At 37.3% G+C, this 15,131-nt stretch overlaps 1 protein-coding gene across 3 annotated transcripts in view; it reads left to right on the forward strand.

Moving 5' to 3' along the window:
• fkbp15b (FKBP prolyl isomerase family member 15b) overlaps positions 1 to 9,554 on the forward strand; it is a 28,093-nt gene extending 18,539 nt beyond the window's left edge. For 2 of the 3 annotated variants that reach the window (XM_084729284.1, XM_084729285.1), the window contains 9 exons: positions 1,349 to 1,485; positions 1,761 to 1,916; positions 2,075 to 2,227; positions 3,687 to 3,779; positions 3,941 to 4,054; positions 4,399 to 4,506; positions 6,609 to 7,261; positions 9,095 to 9,203; positions 9,373 to 9,554. In XM_084729284.1, the coding sequence (XP_084585410.1) occupies positions 1,349 to 1,485; positions 1,761 to 1,916; positions 2,075 to 2,227; positions 3,687 to 3,779; positions 3,941 to 4,054; positions 4,399 to 4,506; positions 6,609 to 7,261; positions 9,095 to 9,203; positions 9,373 to 9,450 (1,601 nt within the window). In that variant the 3' untranslated portion in view covers positions 9,451 to 9,554. The remainder of the gene's footprint in view (positions 1 to 1,348; positions 1,486 to 1,760; positions 1,917 to 2,074; positions 2,228 to 3,686; positions 3,780 to 3,940; positions 4,055 to 4,398; positions 4,507 to 6,608; positions 7,262 to 9,094; positions 9,204 to 9,372) is intronic. The other variant, XM_084729283.1, reaches the window with a different exon arrangement.
• Positions 9,555 to 15,131: the final 5,577 nt, after the last annotated feature.

A 15,131-nucleotide genomic window follows, 5' to 3' on the forward strand; every position in this document is an offset into this window, starting at 1 on the left:
TCATCACACAGTTCTCATGAGGTCTTTCTTCGGTCAGAATTTTGAGATGTGTCACTTGTCTGTCTGAAAGTTTCTTTTTTCTACCTCTCCTCTTTCGGTTCTGGTGTGAATTGGTGGCATCATGGCAGTTCAACGTGTACTTTACAGTGCTTGGACTGCATCTTAAGTCCTTGGCGGTAACTCCAGCCAGCATCAAAAAGGGCCTTTATTCAAATCCATTGCTCACTCGTTAGCTCCTTCACCACCTTAGCCATGTTCAAAGAGCAACATGTGCTTCAAGACTACTTCTAGAGGCTTTGAATTTATACCAATAGGTGATGTGGCCACCACTGTATGTGTATAAGACCCTAAATTACATAGTTAGGTTGCAGTTGGGGATTTGGGTTTCTAGTGGATTTCAAAATGTATGGAAAAATATGTATTTTGATTTTGGAATGAAATGTCCACCCTCAATAACATAAATGAGATGGACAAAATATTTGCAACATCTCTTGGTAAAATGTGAATACAGATCAACATCATGGGCTACATAATGACAATAAAGTTGAATTAACACCTTACTTAAACAGCTCAAGCTCGTCTTCTCCGTGATTTAATCTAACTAAAAATAGCTAAAATAATCTCATGTGTTTCTTAAACACAGGATGGAAGTGTAAGTCTTGATTTTTTCTTATTTTCAACATTCTCAGATATATAGTTTCAATTTTATAAAAGCAGCTGGTCACTGTAGCTTTTATGAAACATTACTTAAACATAAGAGAGGGTATTTTTGGTGACTGTTTTCAGCGGCAGATTAATCCACATTTGTTGCTCTAGTGAGTATTTCTGGCAGCAGGACGGTGTGTGTGTGTGTGTGTGTGTGTGGGACTGAGCCGAAACAAACTGAAGTGTGTGTTCATGTAATAAAGGAATATGTAACCCAGTGCTACAATGTGACTCACTGGTGTGTTTTAAAAGTTTCTGGACAACAATGGAGTGGATCTATCAGACTTTGGTCATGTGATTTGTTGATAGAGGAGAACCATATCTATCCTTAAATGTCAATGTCTGCTCAACATTTCTCTGCTGGTTCCTCTGAAGAATTATATCATTAGAATCTGAAAATGGGAGTGTTACTCAGATGTGTGAATTTCGCTGGATTTTCTGAACATGTTGCTTTGACAGCAGCTCCACATAAACTTTGCTTGTTTCAAATAATCAACAGTCACATCAAGCTAACTCCATGCACAAAGAACATGGCCCCAGAGTGTAAAAAGCAAAAGAAACGCAGAAAATAAAGAATGTTACACTGAGTCATGTTAACTTTAAAGAAATGCTCGTCTAACAGTTCTATGTTTGTGTGTTTCAGAGCTGAAGGAGGCAGCAGAGAGAGCCCAGACTCAGTACCGCTCAGAAAAGCAAAGACGCAAAGAGATGGAGCTGAGAGTCAACAACATGGAGGAGGAGCTGCAGGACCTCAAGACTGATAAAGAGAGCCTAGAACGAGTGAGTAGACTTTATTTTTGTCCTTCTGTCAGGGAAAGGTGGACATTAAAAGGCAAGTCCATTATTATGAGAATAATTTTTTCTTAAGGTTTTGTAGCTTCCCAGTAATCTTCCTTATTTCTTCTAATCTGAACATTAGTGCTTACATCACCACTTTTTGCAAATGGCAATCGAGAGCATTGTTTTCAAGTTAAAGTATTCAGATTTATAAAGAATTCAAGCAGGAGTTTTTAAAATGTAAATGCTGAAAAACAGTTGGTTTCCCTTCCTTTCAGACACTTTCAGAGAGGAAGAAGAAGTGGCAGGCTGAGCGTCAGCGTCGGGATGAGGAGGTGGAGGAGCTCCGCAAAAGCAGCCAGCAGGAGCTGGACAATGTCCTAGCTCAACTTCGCAAGGCCAGGACCAGCACGGACAACGCTGCATCTGAACAGGTAGCAGCCAATGAAAGGGTTCATCAGCTGAGAATATAATGAATGATAATCTGCTGATTTTATAAATTTATAAATTGAATTCTCTCTGAACTCTCTTGGATCAGAAGATCACTGGCCATACATAGCAACACTGATGGCTTGTACCGTGTGTGTTGCAGTTGTCTCAGCTGCAGGCGGAGCTGGAGGACGAGTGGAAGGGGAAGTGTGAGCAGATGTTGGCCACTGCTAAAGAGCAGCACAGCAGAGAGCTGGCTGAGCTAACAGAGCAGAGAGATGCTCTGCAGGACAAGCTAACCCAGCTACAGGAAAAGGTGGATAAGTTAACAAAACACATACATAAAATTTATCTTATTGGTCTTACACTGATGAGGTCATCAGGGTCAGTTGAGTCCAGCATCTTAGTGAAGTTGGTGCACCTCTTTTAATAGGACTGTTTCTTTACAACAATGGTATAAGTATTTGTTTTATCTTTTCATGTAGGACAAGATCAAAATGCAGAGCAGGCTTAGTACACGATATGCCATTCATGTTTTATGCTTTAATAAATGTAATAGGTCCTTAAACATTTGAATAACATATAACAAATTTAAAATAACATAAACTATTGCTTGGGTGATATGAAAACCCTCGAACACAACTTTTCACTTTTCAACGGTTAAAGGATAACTTTGATATTTTTCAACCTGGACCCTGTTTTCCCATGTTTCTGTGTCTAAGTTACTAAAAGGTGGTTCAAATTGTTTCTCTACATGTCTGACAACATTATAGAAAGGATTCCTACAGAGACGGACCTTTTTGTTAAAGAGTAAGATCCTTTTCGTTTAAGCAGAAACCCATATTATATATTGCTCTTGCGAAACCCACCAGACTCCACTTAAAGACGCAGTAATTTTATCACCGCCATCGTTATCTTCATTCAAAATTAATAAGCAAAATAAACCTCACCAAAAACTGTCTTAACTTATTCTTCCACTGAGGTCAGACATCAGAGAAGCAGCAGTGAAATGCTGTGTAGTGCCAGAATATTTTCACATTGAACTCAGTGAAATAAGGGTTTATCTGGTTAACCAAACCAGAGCTTGTGATTGTTGGAACAGCGCACAGTTGCAATTACGTTGCAGCTCAGTTTCACTTCTGCTGGCTCACCTTCAATATTGGACCTGTTTCAAAAACTGCTGCACCACATTATTCACAAAATCATGGGAAAATATGGTCCAGGTTGAAAAATACAAACTTACTCTTTAATACCAGGGCCAAAAAACTCAAAGGCTCAGAAGGAGCTGATACCAAAGAAAACAAATATATAAAGTATGCTGAAATGTTTGTAGGCTAGTAAGTTAGATGAAAAAGCTAAAACAGCTTAGTAGTTAAAAGTCCAACCATTTAAGCTGATTAGCCTGTTAGTTATCTAATTTTTTTAGTTGTGACTGCTGTTATGTTTTTAAATATGAAATCACTACTTGTAGAAAAAGCATTAGATATGTTCATTTCACAAAGTAGAAGAAAAAACAGAACTTATATTTTTGAAGAGTGAACACCTGGTTTTCTTTGGTAAAGCACACTTAAAATAATGGATATGTTCAGTCAAATATAGTTGTTCAGGCAGATATTTGGGTCTATTTGTTTTCATTTTCTTATTTGGAAAATTTTAAAAGACTTAAGTTTGAATTTTTGAAACTTGCAGTCATCATTGGAAAACGAGAAAAAGTTGTCAAGTATGATGTAAGTGTGATTGTGTGATTGTCTTATTTTTGGCCTCTCTCTTAACAGTTTGCGGCTCTGAAACAGTCGAGAGATTCAGAAGAGCAGAGTTTGCTCCAACAGCGCGGGCAAACTGAGGAGCTGCAGGCTCTTCAGGAAAAAGTAAGATGGATGACTCGTTGTCAGCCTCTAATTAGCTTCTAATTAGATTAAACGGTCATCATTGGCAGGGAATGCATTCGTCAGGGATTACATCATATTTACATACAAAACTGCCATTCATTCCTCAAGAAAAATATTGTGTTTATGTTATTCTCTGTCAGTATGCAGCCTTAGAGCAGCAGGGAGGAGCTGTGAGGGAGAGACTGGAAAGAAGAGTGGCTGAACTGGAGAAGAAACTGACGGAGCAGGAGAGTTCAGGAGACACTGCAGCAGAGGTGAGGAGTCAGTCATGAACACACACACACACACACTAAAACACAAATAGAACAATGAACTGAGGGTGTGCAGAGTGTTGTTTTGTTACTAAAAAAGTCAATAACAGCAGTAGCACATCACCACCAGCAGATGTCAGTGAAGGACAGCAGAGCTTTCAGTCCCTCCCATTTTTAGACCCAATCCCAAAGCCTTCAGCCCTGTTTTGTGTTTATAGGTGTTTTTATAGGTGTAGCCAGATAAGTAGAGGATATTAATTGATTTATCCAACTAATGCTACACATCAGAGCTCACAGTCATCATTTCTGAGCAGTGAAAGTGAAGGCAGCTGTGTGTTCTTTTTTAGGTGAAGCGTGTGATGAACGGAGTGTTTCACTCTCTGAGAGGGGAGTTTGATCTCAGTGAATCTTACAGTGGCCAGGCTGTGCTGGGGGTGATCGTCACTACTATTAAGGTGAGTACTGTTGACTTTCTGTGGCAGTCTGGAATGTCAGGAATGAAAATACATCTCATCACATTTTGCAAATGGATGAAAAAGAGCCTGTTTACACCTGGTATTAACATGCGTCTTGTGTGATCTGATCAGAAGTGGGCAACTCTGAGTTTGTATGTTCACATCTGGCATTACAACAAATAAATACATGTGTCTTGAGTGAAAACTTGTGATCCAAACTCACTTCACCACTCATTGTGCACATAAATCGCTTTTTTTTTTATACAAAGAAATATTTTAATGTTTAACATGCAGAATGTATAAGATGAATTTGTTGCAGACAGTGGTTCACAAAGCTTATAAAGCTTCTTCTATCTCAACAACTCACAACATTGTGAGGTTTCTTCAGGGAGCCTAGGGACTTTCGCCACAGGTGACAAAGAATTAGCCTATATTTGTTACTGTTCACTGTATTTGTAAAATTTGACATTTTTACCGACAGTAAAATGTTTTTGTACTCATAAATTTAGTGTGACTGGTGAAATCAGTTGAAACAGTGTATTTAAACAGCTGCTAAATACTGGCAGGTAGAAGCTCTTCACACAGGAAGAGCCACTGGTACAACAATGCTACAATTAAAAGCAATATATTGCTTTTAATGATGAATGTACAAGAAGTCACAAATTATTAAGAATTTGCCTTAGCCAATTTGCAAAGTTGATGAAGTTTCTACTCACTCAACAACTCAAATTTGGGCCTTCTTGTAAGGGAGTACTGGGACTCTCTGCACATGAGAGAAGAAGTAGTGTATTGGTTACTGTTTACTGTATTTGTAAAATATGACATATTTACTATCAAATAAATGTTGTCTTCTGTAATAAATTTAGTGTAAATGTTGGCAGATAGACACAATTTTGACATGGAGTCGCCACTGGTACAGAAATACCATGACTGACATTGTTTTTTACAAGGAAAGAAACTACTTAATGCATTGCATTTAATGCTGAATGTACAAGAAGGCACAAATGATTAAAAAATAGTTGTAGACAGCGATTCACAAAGTTTATAAAGCTTCTCCTAACTCAGCAACTCAAAAAATTGCCTGCTTTTTTTTACTGTATTTGTAAAACTCTGACATGTTTACTGTCAGTAGAATATGTGTTCAGACAGCTGCTAAATGTTGGCAGGTAAAACAGCTTTACAAGGAAAGAAATAACTTAATGTGTTGCATTTAATGCTGATTATAACAAAAGGCACACATGATTAAGAATCTATTGTAGACACAAAGTTTAATCTTCCCCTGACTAAACATCTAGGAAGTAAGGAAGTAGTATTGGTTACTGTTCACTGTATTTTTAAAATTCGACACAACACTAAGATGTTGTCTTCTTTTGTAAATTAATGTAAATGGTGAAATCAGTTGAAACATTCAGACACAGAGTAGCCACCGGTACAGCAATGCCGTGACTGACAGTATTTTTACAAGGAAATACAAAAATGCTTGCATTTAATGCAGATTTGATAAAAATGCACAGATGATTAAGATTCGCCATAACTAATTAGCAAAGTTCAAAATTGCATGATTTTTTAAGAGAGTCCGGTGATCTTGTGGTTAAGAGTGAAATCATTTGCTGAGAGCCCAAACACAAACTTGCACTACAGTTTATTTTTCTTAATTTTACCTTTATTTAACCAGGAAGTCCCATCCAGATTGAAAAGAGAGAGAGTGAACTACATAGAAATCAGACAGCTGTTTCATGTGGACTTACAGGACATCAGTTGTGTAGTTGGTCTTGTGGCTCAGGCCGCACTGTGTACACTCTGCTGACAGAATGTGTTCACATGAGGCCCAGACCACCTCTGAATGTGGTCTGAGTGATCACATCTCCATGCGTCTTGGGTGAGCTGTCTACTTGTAATCAGATCATCCAGGAGGTGTGTTGATACCACTAGTGGTATACATCTATCACATTATGAGAGGTGTAAACTCACTGTTGATCAGCTATCAGTGGTTTTTGCATTGAGGCAAAAATGACTCTCACTAGCTGATATTAGCTTGTAGTGTAGTATTTATCATGTGTTTTGATGACCTTCCTTCAGTCATATAATTTTTTTTCTTCCAGAATGTAACCCTGCAGCTGCTCAGTAGCACAGACAGATCTTCACTTAAGTCAAGTAAGAATGAAGAGGAAGCAGAGGAAGAGGAGGAGGAAGAAGAAAGTGAAGATGTGAGACAAAGAGAGGAGACAACTCATCAGAATGTACATGTGAATGGAGAGAGAGAAGTTAAAGAGGAAGAAGAACATGTGGATGAATCAGATTCTCACCAAGTTAGTGAGACTCAGATGGTTCAGGACGAAGTAGCAGAGAAGGAGACGGACAAAGTAAGTGAGTCAAAGACACAAAGCCAGGAGGAGACATTAGCAGCCACTGATTCATCCACTGAATCAAAACCACAAGAGACACCAATAGCAGCAGCAGAGCCTGAAGTCCAGCAGGAGCAGGCAGAACACGCTGCTCCTGAACCCTCCACAGTAGACAAAGACACCAACAAGTCTGCAGATCCACATGATGAACCTGTTGTGAGTCCACCTGAGGACGGAGAGGATGCTGTGTCAGACAGGAACTCTGTTGCTGTGAGCAGTAAGGTGGACAAGGAGAACGCGGACAATGTTGGAGAAATGAATGCTGCTTCTCAGAGAGCCTTCAGACCACCAGCCAACCCGCCCCCACCACCGACGGCTCATCAGGACAAGAACCCAAGAGAGGAAGCAGGGTGAGTCCTGACACTTACTGAAAACTTACTATGTCTGGTGTGTCCTCCAGTGATACCAGTCAGACAACTGGAGGAGGTGATGCACAAGCACTGATGCATCAGCCTGGGAACCAGATGAATATGAACTAATGGGTGAACCAATGATTTTGCTGGCCTTGGTGGTGAGGTGGTTGCATCAGGATGAGATGTTGAAGATGATTCATTTAGTGACCGGTAATGATTTCAGAAACATATTTTGGTGACTGTTTCACTGTAATTTGAGAAAGTTTGTCACCAGGCCATCATTTCTTCGAAAATCAAGCACAGCCCCAACTTACATGTGTTGCTCACCTTTACGTCACATTTAATTGCTCTGATTGTTTGTCCAGATACATTTTAGTCTGCACCACTTGGAAATCAAGACTGAAGAGATGAGAAGAGATTCCAAACTAATGCGCATTTGTTCTGTGTGATGCCCGGCCTCACACACATCAAATCTGTAATGGATTACATTATATTCTATAAATCCCCAGTGGGGAAACTGCAGACAGGTCAGACAGCTCACAGGAGACAACATGTAAAATACACACTTCCAGAAAAATAAGAAAGATGAAAAATCTGATGGATTGGACGTCTTACGTAGTTTTTAATTTTTAACCATAATTGATATTTAGCTTTGATTTAGAAGGACTACAGAGTTGACATGTTATGTTTGAGACACATCTGATAGCAATATTGAATGAATTTGTCAAAAAATAGACAGTTTACCAGTGCTTGAGCAGTATTCTTGCTTTTTTTAAACCAGGAAGTGAGACAGCACTCCTCAGGGTATAGCTAACCCTTTTTATGCCTGATTAAATCATGTTTTATACAAATCTGGCAGAGTTGACATGAATCTGGGACACAAGTGTAAAGCACCAACATTTTCATAGATTTTAAAACAAACATTATTACAATAGCGCATTTTAAATTTAGATTTTAAATTTTTGTCTGTGTTTTCTGGCACAGAGCAAGTTTAGAAAGCAAACCAAAACATTTCATAAATTCTATATATTTCACTTATATAAATCCTTGAAGAATACATTTTCACCAGAAAATTGGAATTAGAGTGTTTGTAAAAATCATTTTGAAGTTTTTTTGATAGGACATGATTTGTCCCAGTCCTCTAGAACGAGTACTGTTCTAAGAAGACATGAATAGACACTAAATTAAAAAAATACAACTTAACAGAAAGTTGAACCTTAATTATTCTACAGATAAAGCATGTCTCTCAGAAAACATTGATAACCTTCAACCACTTCTTTGAAAACTATTGCTGTTGACATGTTCAAGATCACTTTGTAGTGCCAAATGATTTTTCTTGACTTATTCATATATTATGTGATCTTTAGCATTTGTCTCATATGTGTTGAATGCACCACAAAGTTTTAGAAATTGTTTGCTTACAACTGTGGTACCAACAAGCATCACTGAATTTGAGATTTGGCAAAAAGTCCCGACTGCACTGAGATGAGCTGAAACAAACAGCTGGTGGGAGGGACTAAGTGCTTTGGAACCCAGTAAATAAAATATGCTGTTTGTTGCCAGTTTTTGTTTGATCATATGAAGATCAAATCTTATGAAGACATTTTGACCTGTAGACTTGCTCACATGTTCTCAGATCCAATAGTGAAGGCCAATAGGACGTATAGTTACTGACAAGATTTCATTTAACTTGACCACAGTTCTAACATATTTGTGCCCCCCCCATCTCTACTAATGTGTGCATGTATTTGTGCAAACTAACTTCCCTTGTTAAATGTTCCTTCTTCATACATCCCTTCCGCCCCCACTCTTTTTCTGCTATTCTCTCAGTCTGACTGGGGGAATGGGTGAGGAAAATGGAGAGGAGCCATTTTTCCAGATCACAACTCCTGCCAAACCCCCCGCAGCACCCAGTGAGGAAGAAGAGGAGGATGAGATGGTGAGGAAGGATCAGTCTAAGCTTCCTGTGTCATCCTCCAACCCCCCTGTGTTTTGTCTCAATGTTAAATTCTGTGTTTTATCACCACATTAAAGAGATGGAATTCTGTTCTCTCTGAGCAACGCTGATGGACAGAATTCATGTTTTCATGTCTCTTGTTTGTGTCCAGAGCTTGAAGGGTCACCCCCCTCCTGCCCCTCTGTTTGGTGATGATGAGGACGATGAGGATCTGGACTGGCTGAACTGAGATGGAACCCCAATAATAAAAGTCTGCGTCTTGATTTTCAACACTAAAAACCAGGCGCAGGGTGCTTTACCAGCTGTCAGTATGACGAGAGGAGCCTCTGCTGATGAACTGATGATGAGACGTTGGACAGCCTGGCTCTTCACCTCTGTGTTGTCCTGCTGACTGACAGCTGCTGCTGCCACCAGATCATCCTGGAGAACAAAGCTGCAGTTCCAGGCTGATTCTGGTTGAAATAACAAGCCTGTAAATTCACAGAAGAATCAAAGCAAATACTTGTCATTAATTATGTGATATCTGTTGGTGATTTTTACGTGGCACTGTAGCAGAAGAGTTTGTTGAATCAGCAGTAATCCTGTTATCAGTGGTTTCAGACTCAACCATCTCATGGTTTTTAATTAATAGCTTGCTGCTTTAAAAATAGAACTTTTACACAATTTTTGCTAACCTGAAATTCATTCCAGAAAATAAATGACATGGAGGCATGTTGCTAAGCGTGTCCAATCAGTTTTGTCTGCAGTAGTTCATTGTTTGTGGTAAAAGGAAAATTCACCACTTTTCATATGGATGTTCAATCGGTGTTGATGGTAAATGTAGTCAGCTGAAGCAAAAAATTCCTCAGTGCTGTGATATTGCCTGAGAAAACTGAGTTTACCTGCTGCAAAATCTGCTGTTCTTACTCAAGATAATCTACAGACCTAGTTTCATGTAGAAACTACTTTGTTTTTGCAGTACAATCTACTTTCTTTCTGCTAGGAAGAAAGTAGTTCGGACATTAAACTGCTTACAACAAGGTCTGGATTACCTCGAGTAACCAGGTCATGATTTTTGGAAAGAGACTGTTTTTGAAATTTTCTAATATTTTTTTGGTGCTTTAAGCACCACAAGCAGAATGCCATTTATTCCCAATATATTGGTGAGAAGTCAGACATTTTTACAGCTGATATTTCCAAAACTCTGCAACTCACACCAGCTAAACACAACACTACACACTATAGGCCAGAGAAAATATGTATTTTTGATTTAGGGGTGAACTGTCCCTTTAAGGAAGACCTATAGGCTATTTCAGCATGGATTTCTAGTCTCCTCCCCTGGGTAGTCAGGGGTCATGCAAGATGAGTATGTTTGTCTCCTACCACTATGCTTTTGGCCAACAAGGTAATAACTATAGGCTATAGGGTCGTGATACAGCAATGTGTGTGTCAGAAGCACACGTGCAAAGCATCCTGGTATCTGTAGGCACTACCAGTGTTCTGACTGTGCTACCCACTCAGGACACTAGTAGCTCTTCCTATCAGATTGGTCAGATGAACTAAACCTCTCGATCCTAATGACCTACCAGAGCAAAAAAACACGTTGTTTAGTAGCTACACTCAGCCCCTTTAAATCAAATAATCTTTTATTAGTCTCACAACAGGGAAATTTTCAGTGTTTTCAGTGGATAGCAAACTAGAAAGAAGCATCAAATAAAAACTGTAAATTATAAAAAAGTAAATGGAATGTGAACAAAAAAAATAAGAAATAGGATCAATATAAACAAGAAGAAATATAAAAATAGGAACAATATAGTAATAAGTAATCAAGATATAAACGGAGTATGGAATAAAGCTGGAATAAAACTATATAACAGTATAAGTAGGAAACACTCCCAGTGATTGAGTTAACACTGTGGTTAAAAGTAGAGTATCTCATTCTGTCAGTATTATGTAATCAGAAAGTACTACTATTCTATAAATGTGGTTAAAAATAGGGTAGCTCTCTGAGCAGGAGAACTCAGCTTTCTCTGTCACTATAGCAGCACTGAGGAATTTATTGCTTCAGGTGACTACATTTACCATCAACACAGACTGGATATCCACATGAAAAGTGGTGGATTTTCCTGTGAAGGTTAGCATTTACTTTCAAATTAGACACATCAGAGACTTGTAAAATAAACAAGTTTGGCGATTTGTATGAAGTTGTCCTTAAGTACTTGAATTTTTTGTCAGTTTTTTGATTATCAAAGGAAGTGCATGTTCATCAGTTATTATTTAACCTTAATCTTACCAACTAGGGTACCTACAGACCCTCCAGATATACTTTTTGTCATGACTCACAGGTGCTTTATTCTATCGTTCTCATTATTCACGACTTTGTCAATTTGTTCAAATGCCTTTGTATCATTTTTCTCTGTTTGTGTTTTAATAAGTGCCTTTTAAAAATACCAGTAAGCACCCATTAGCACCCTATAACAGATAGAAATATTGAGTTCATGTTTGCCATGGTTCCTAATTTAAAGTATCACACATTATGAGGAGGGTAGGGGCAGACAAACAGATGCAGCAGACACAGATTTCCTTGTTTGTTCAAACAGTATTCACAATTTCCTTAAGATTACATTAATTACATAACTAATAATGCATTGATAAAAATGAATTACAATTTTATTAATCCCAAAAGAAATAAAGAAAGAAAGTGTCATATTGCTGCAAAATTACAGTAATATAAGAACAACAACAATAGAGCATCAAATATAAATGAAATGTAAGGTGAATAGGGAGTACAAGTAAAAATAAATAGTGCCTAATAGAATGACAATGGAAGTAAGATAAGTATAAAAGTAAGCTTAAAATAGAAAGAGGTTTTTTGGCAATTACCTACAGAGTAATATCGCAAGTGATATAGAGAGGTGAGAAAAAGTAATATTGCACCGAATAATGAATGTAAAAATAGCAAATGATTTTAAACTTAATATTATACATGATAATTATTTATGAAAAGTAATATTTAAACATGATATTGAGACACGTCATTAAATGCAATAGAAAAATAATATTGCACCTAACAATGAACATAATTTCAAACGTAAGAGAAACACTATTATGCATGATAATTAAAAGTAATATTGTAAAAAAAAATTAAAACAAATAAATTAAAATTAAAGTAAAAATTAAACGTAATAGAAAAATAATATAGCACAGGATAATGAACATTATATTAAAGTTGTGCGTGATGATGATTATGTAGTGGATGACAGGCAGAGGCCAGCAGGGGGTGCTCGAGACTGTAGTAATGCTAAAGAGTTGCTAAGCAACACAGCATGAACTGTAGCAGATTGCATAAAGCTGACGGTCAAACATCTGATTAGTCACTTGAAAGGTAAGCTGTAAGTGTTTTATATTAGTGGATAAAGTTACATGAGACGAAGCTAAACTCAAAATAAAAGTGAAAAAATAAAATGATACACCAAACTGCATGTTAAAACGTATTTTTTAAATGTCCCGTAGAGTAGAGATTCCTGAAAAGAATGGAGAGTCGACCTGAAACTTTATAGGTAGGGTAGCTTTAGTTAGCTGACCTAGCATTGCAGGCGAACAGACGGGCATGTTAGAGCTCGTTTTAGGTGTAACATGAAACTCTGTCAAGAAGAAAAAGACATTTTTTCGCGGCAGCCATGTTGATATGAAAAAGTAGAGTTAAACATCAGTGTAGTGTATCAGTCCCTTTCCGGTGAAACAACATGATCAACAGAAGGGAACCCTAATTAGCATCACTGGCAACACCTGTGCTAATCTGTATTATTTCATGACAAAATGGCTGTGCACATCTGTTATCAGCTAACCTAATTACCATTTTGGTATGGCAGGTATGGCAGGCTGTAAAATAGACCTACTACTACTACTGCAGATAGATAGTGTAAATGCTGCTGACACGTGTTCTGTATGGCCAGCAAACTTCATCTTGTTCAGACAGTTGCATGTCTCTCAGGATGAACTGACTTGGGTGACCAGTGGGGTAAAAGTACTTTTAAGTGAAGTATATCATTCAGGTGGGGCTGTCAAGTTATCAAAATAGACTCAATGTATTTTGCTTATTCAAAAAGACGTTTCCCCTGACCTTAAGTGCTGATTATCCATCTAGATTTTTTTTGGTGTGAGTTGCAGAGTTTAGGAAATATCAGCTGTCGAGATATCTGCCTTATGTCCAGTATAATGGGACTAAATGGCACCAAAAACACTTTTGAAAAATTTAAAATCAGTGTCTCTTTCCAAAAATCATGACCTGGTTCCACAAGATAATCCACAGACCTTGTTGTGAGCAGTTTCATGTAGGAACTGCTTTCTTTCCTGAAGAAAAGAAAGTAATTCCAGTCAATTCTACTGCAGAAAATGTTATGTTTTTTCTCTACTGTAGAGAGAAAGTAGAAAGACTTATATTTTTAAAACTATTTACGTACATTTTAACTATGTGACTCTGTGAGACCTCATGTTAAATCACACCATGAGAATGTTCTGTGAACTCAATTAAAGCTTGCTGAGTTGGAAGACTGTGAATCAGATGCGGTGAGTTTACCTCACATCTCTATATCAGTCATACTGTATAGGCCAGTGTTTCCCAAAATTACAATATAGGACATTTTAGTCTACTTCATAAATGAGACAAAATAAGTGCATGTAGGCAGAATTAACAGACTTGTGTCTTTTCCTCTCATCATTAAAACTATATACACATTGTGATTTATTTGTAGATATAAATCTTAAATTAGCTGGTTTTCTTCTATAGTCCTTTATTTATTTTGGGACCCAAATAAAATCTCCTGTGACCCACCTGTGGGTCCTGACCCAGTGTTTGGGAGTGACTGGTATAGGCCATATCTGTTCAATTGTGTCCATCTAGAAATTACAGCAAATTATGGCTGCAAGAAAATATTGATACACTTGAGTGTCATATATGATAGCGTATTAGGTTTTGTGATACTGTATAAGGGCTGAACAATTAATATTAATTTAATCAAAATTGCAATGTATTTTACTGCAGTCTTCAAATCACAGTAGGTGCAATATTTGTTAAAACCCGATTTTTGTTTGTAAAATTATTATAGTGCTGCGGAGATTCTGCAGACTTAAGAGGACATCTTTGAAGGGCTGCAAATAATGATTATTTTCATAATCAATTAATTTCATTTTTATCATTAATCAATTAGTTGTTTGGTCTGGAAAATGTCAGTGAACAGTGTTTCCCAACATGCTCAAATGTCTTGTTTTGTCCACAACGCAAAGATTTTCAGTTTTCTGTCAGAGGAGCAGAACATGTTTTTCAATGAAAATGGAATGATGATTCAAAAATGGTAATTCCCTCTAATATTGCAAATCATATTGTAATTGCAAAATGAGTAAAAATAATCGCAATAAGATATTTTTCAAAATTGGTCAGGCCCATGCTATATTGATTCTCAAAAACACTGTATCATGAGATATAGAAGTAAACCTGTGAAAAAAGTTGAGAAAACTCAAGGAACTTCAAGGTAAGTGGCAAGAGTTTTAAGTCAAATGCAAAACAGTTTTCTTTTCCAGATATACGTAAATGTTTGAGTTTTAGAAATTGTGTATTTAAAAAAAAATCCTAACAGTGAGCTGTGAATCTGATTTGTCATTATTTGGGTGCTGGAACATGAAATGGTTGCAGTTGGAAATAATAAATTATCAACCATTATTCCCTTAGACTGTTTGAAATACATTTTTTTGTTTCTTAACTCAAAGATTTTTTTAATTTAATACAAGTAAGTCATTGGTTGGGAAGCATTTTTAGTTTACTTTAAAGGGATAGTTCACCCAAAAATGACAATTCAGTCATTATCTACTCACCCTCATGCCAATTGAAGGTCAGGTGTAATTTTGTAGTCCATAAAACACTGCTGGAGTTTC

Source organism: Lutjanus erythropterus, chromosome 10 (assembly GCF_056507025.1).
Source record: "Lutjanus erythropterus isolate fLutEry1 chromosome 10, fLutEry1.hap2, whole genome shotgun sequence".
Taxonomy (NCBI): Eukaryota; Metazoa; Chordata; class Actinopteri; order Lutjaniformes; family Lutjanidae; genus Lutjanus; species Lutjanus erythropterus.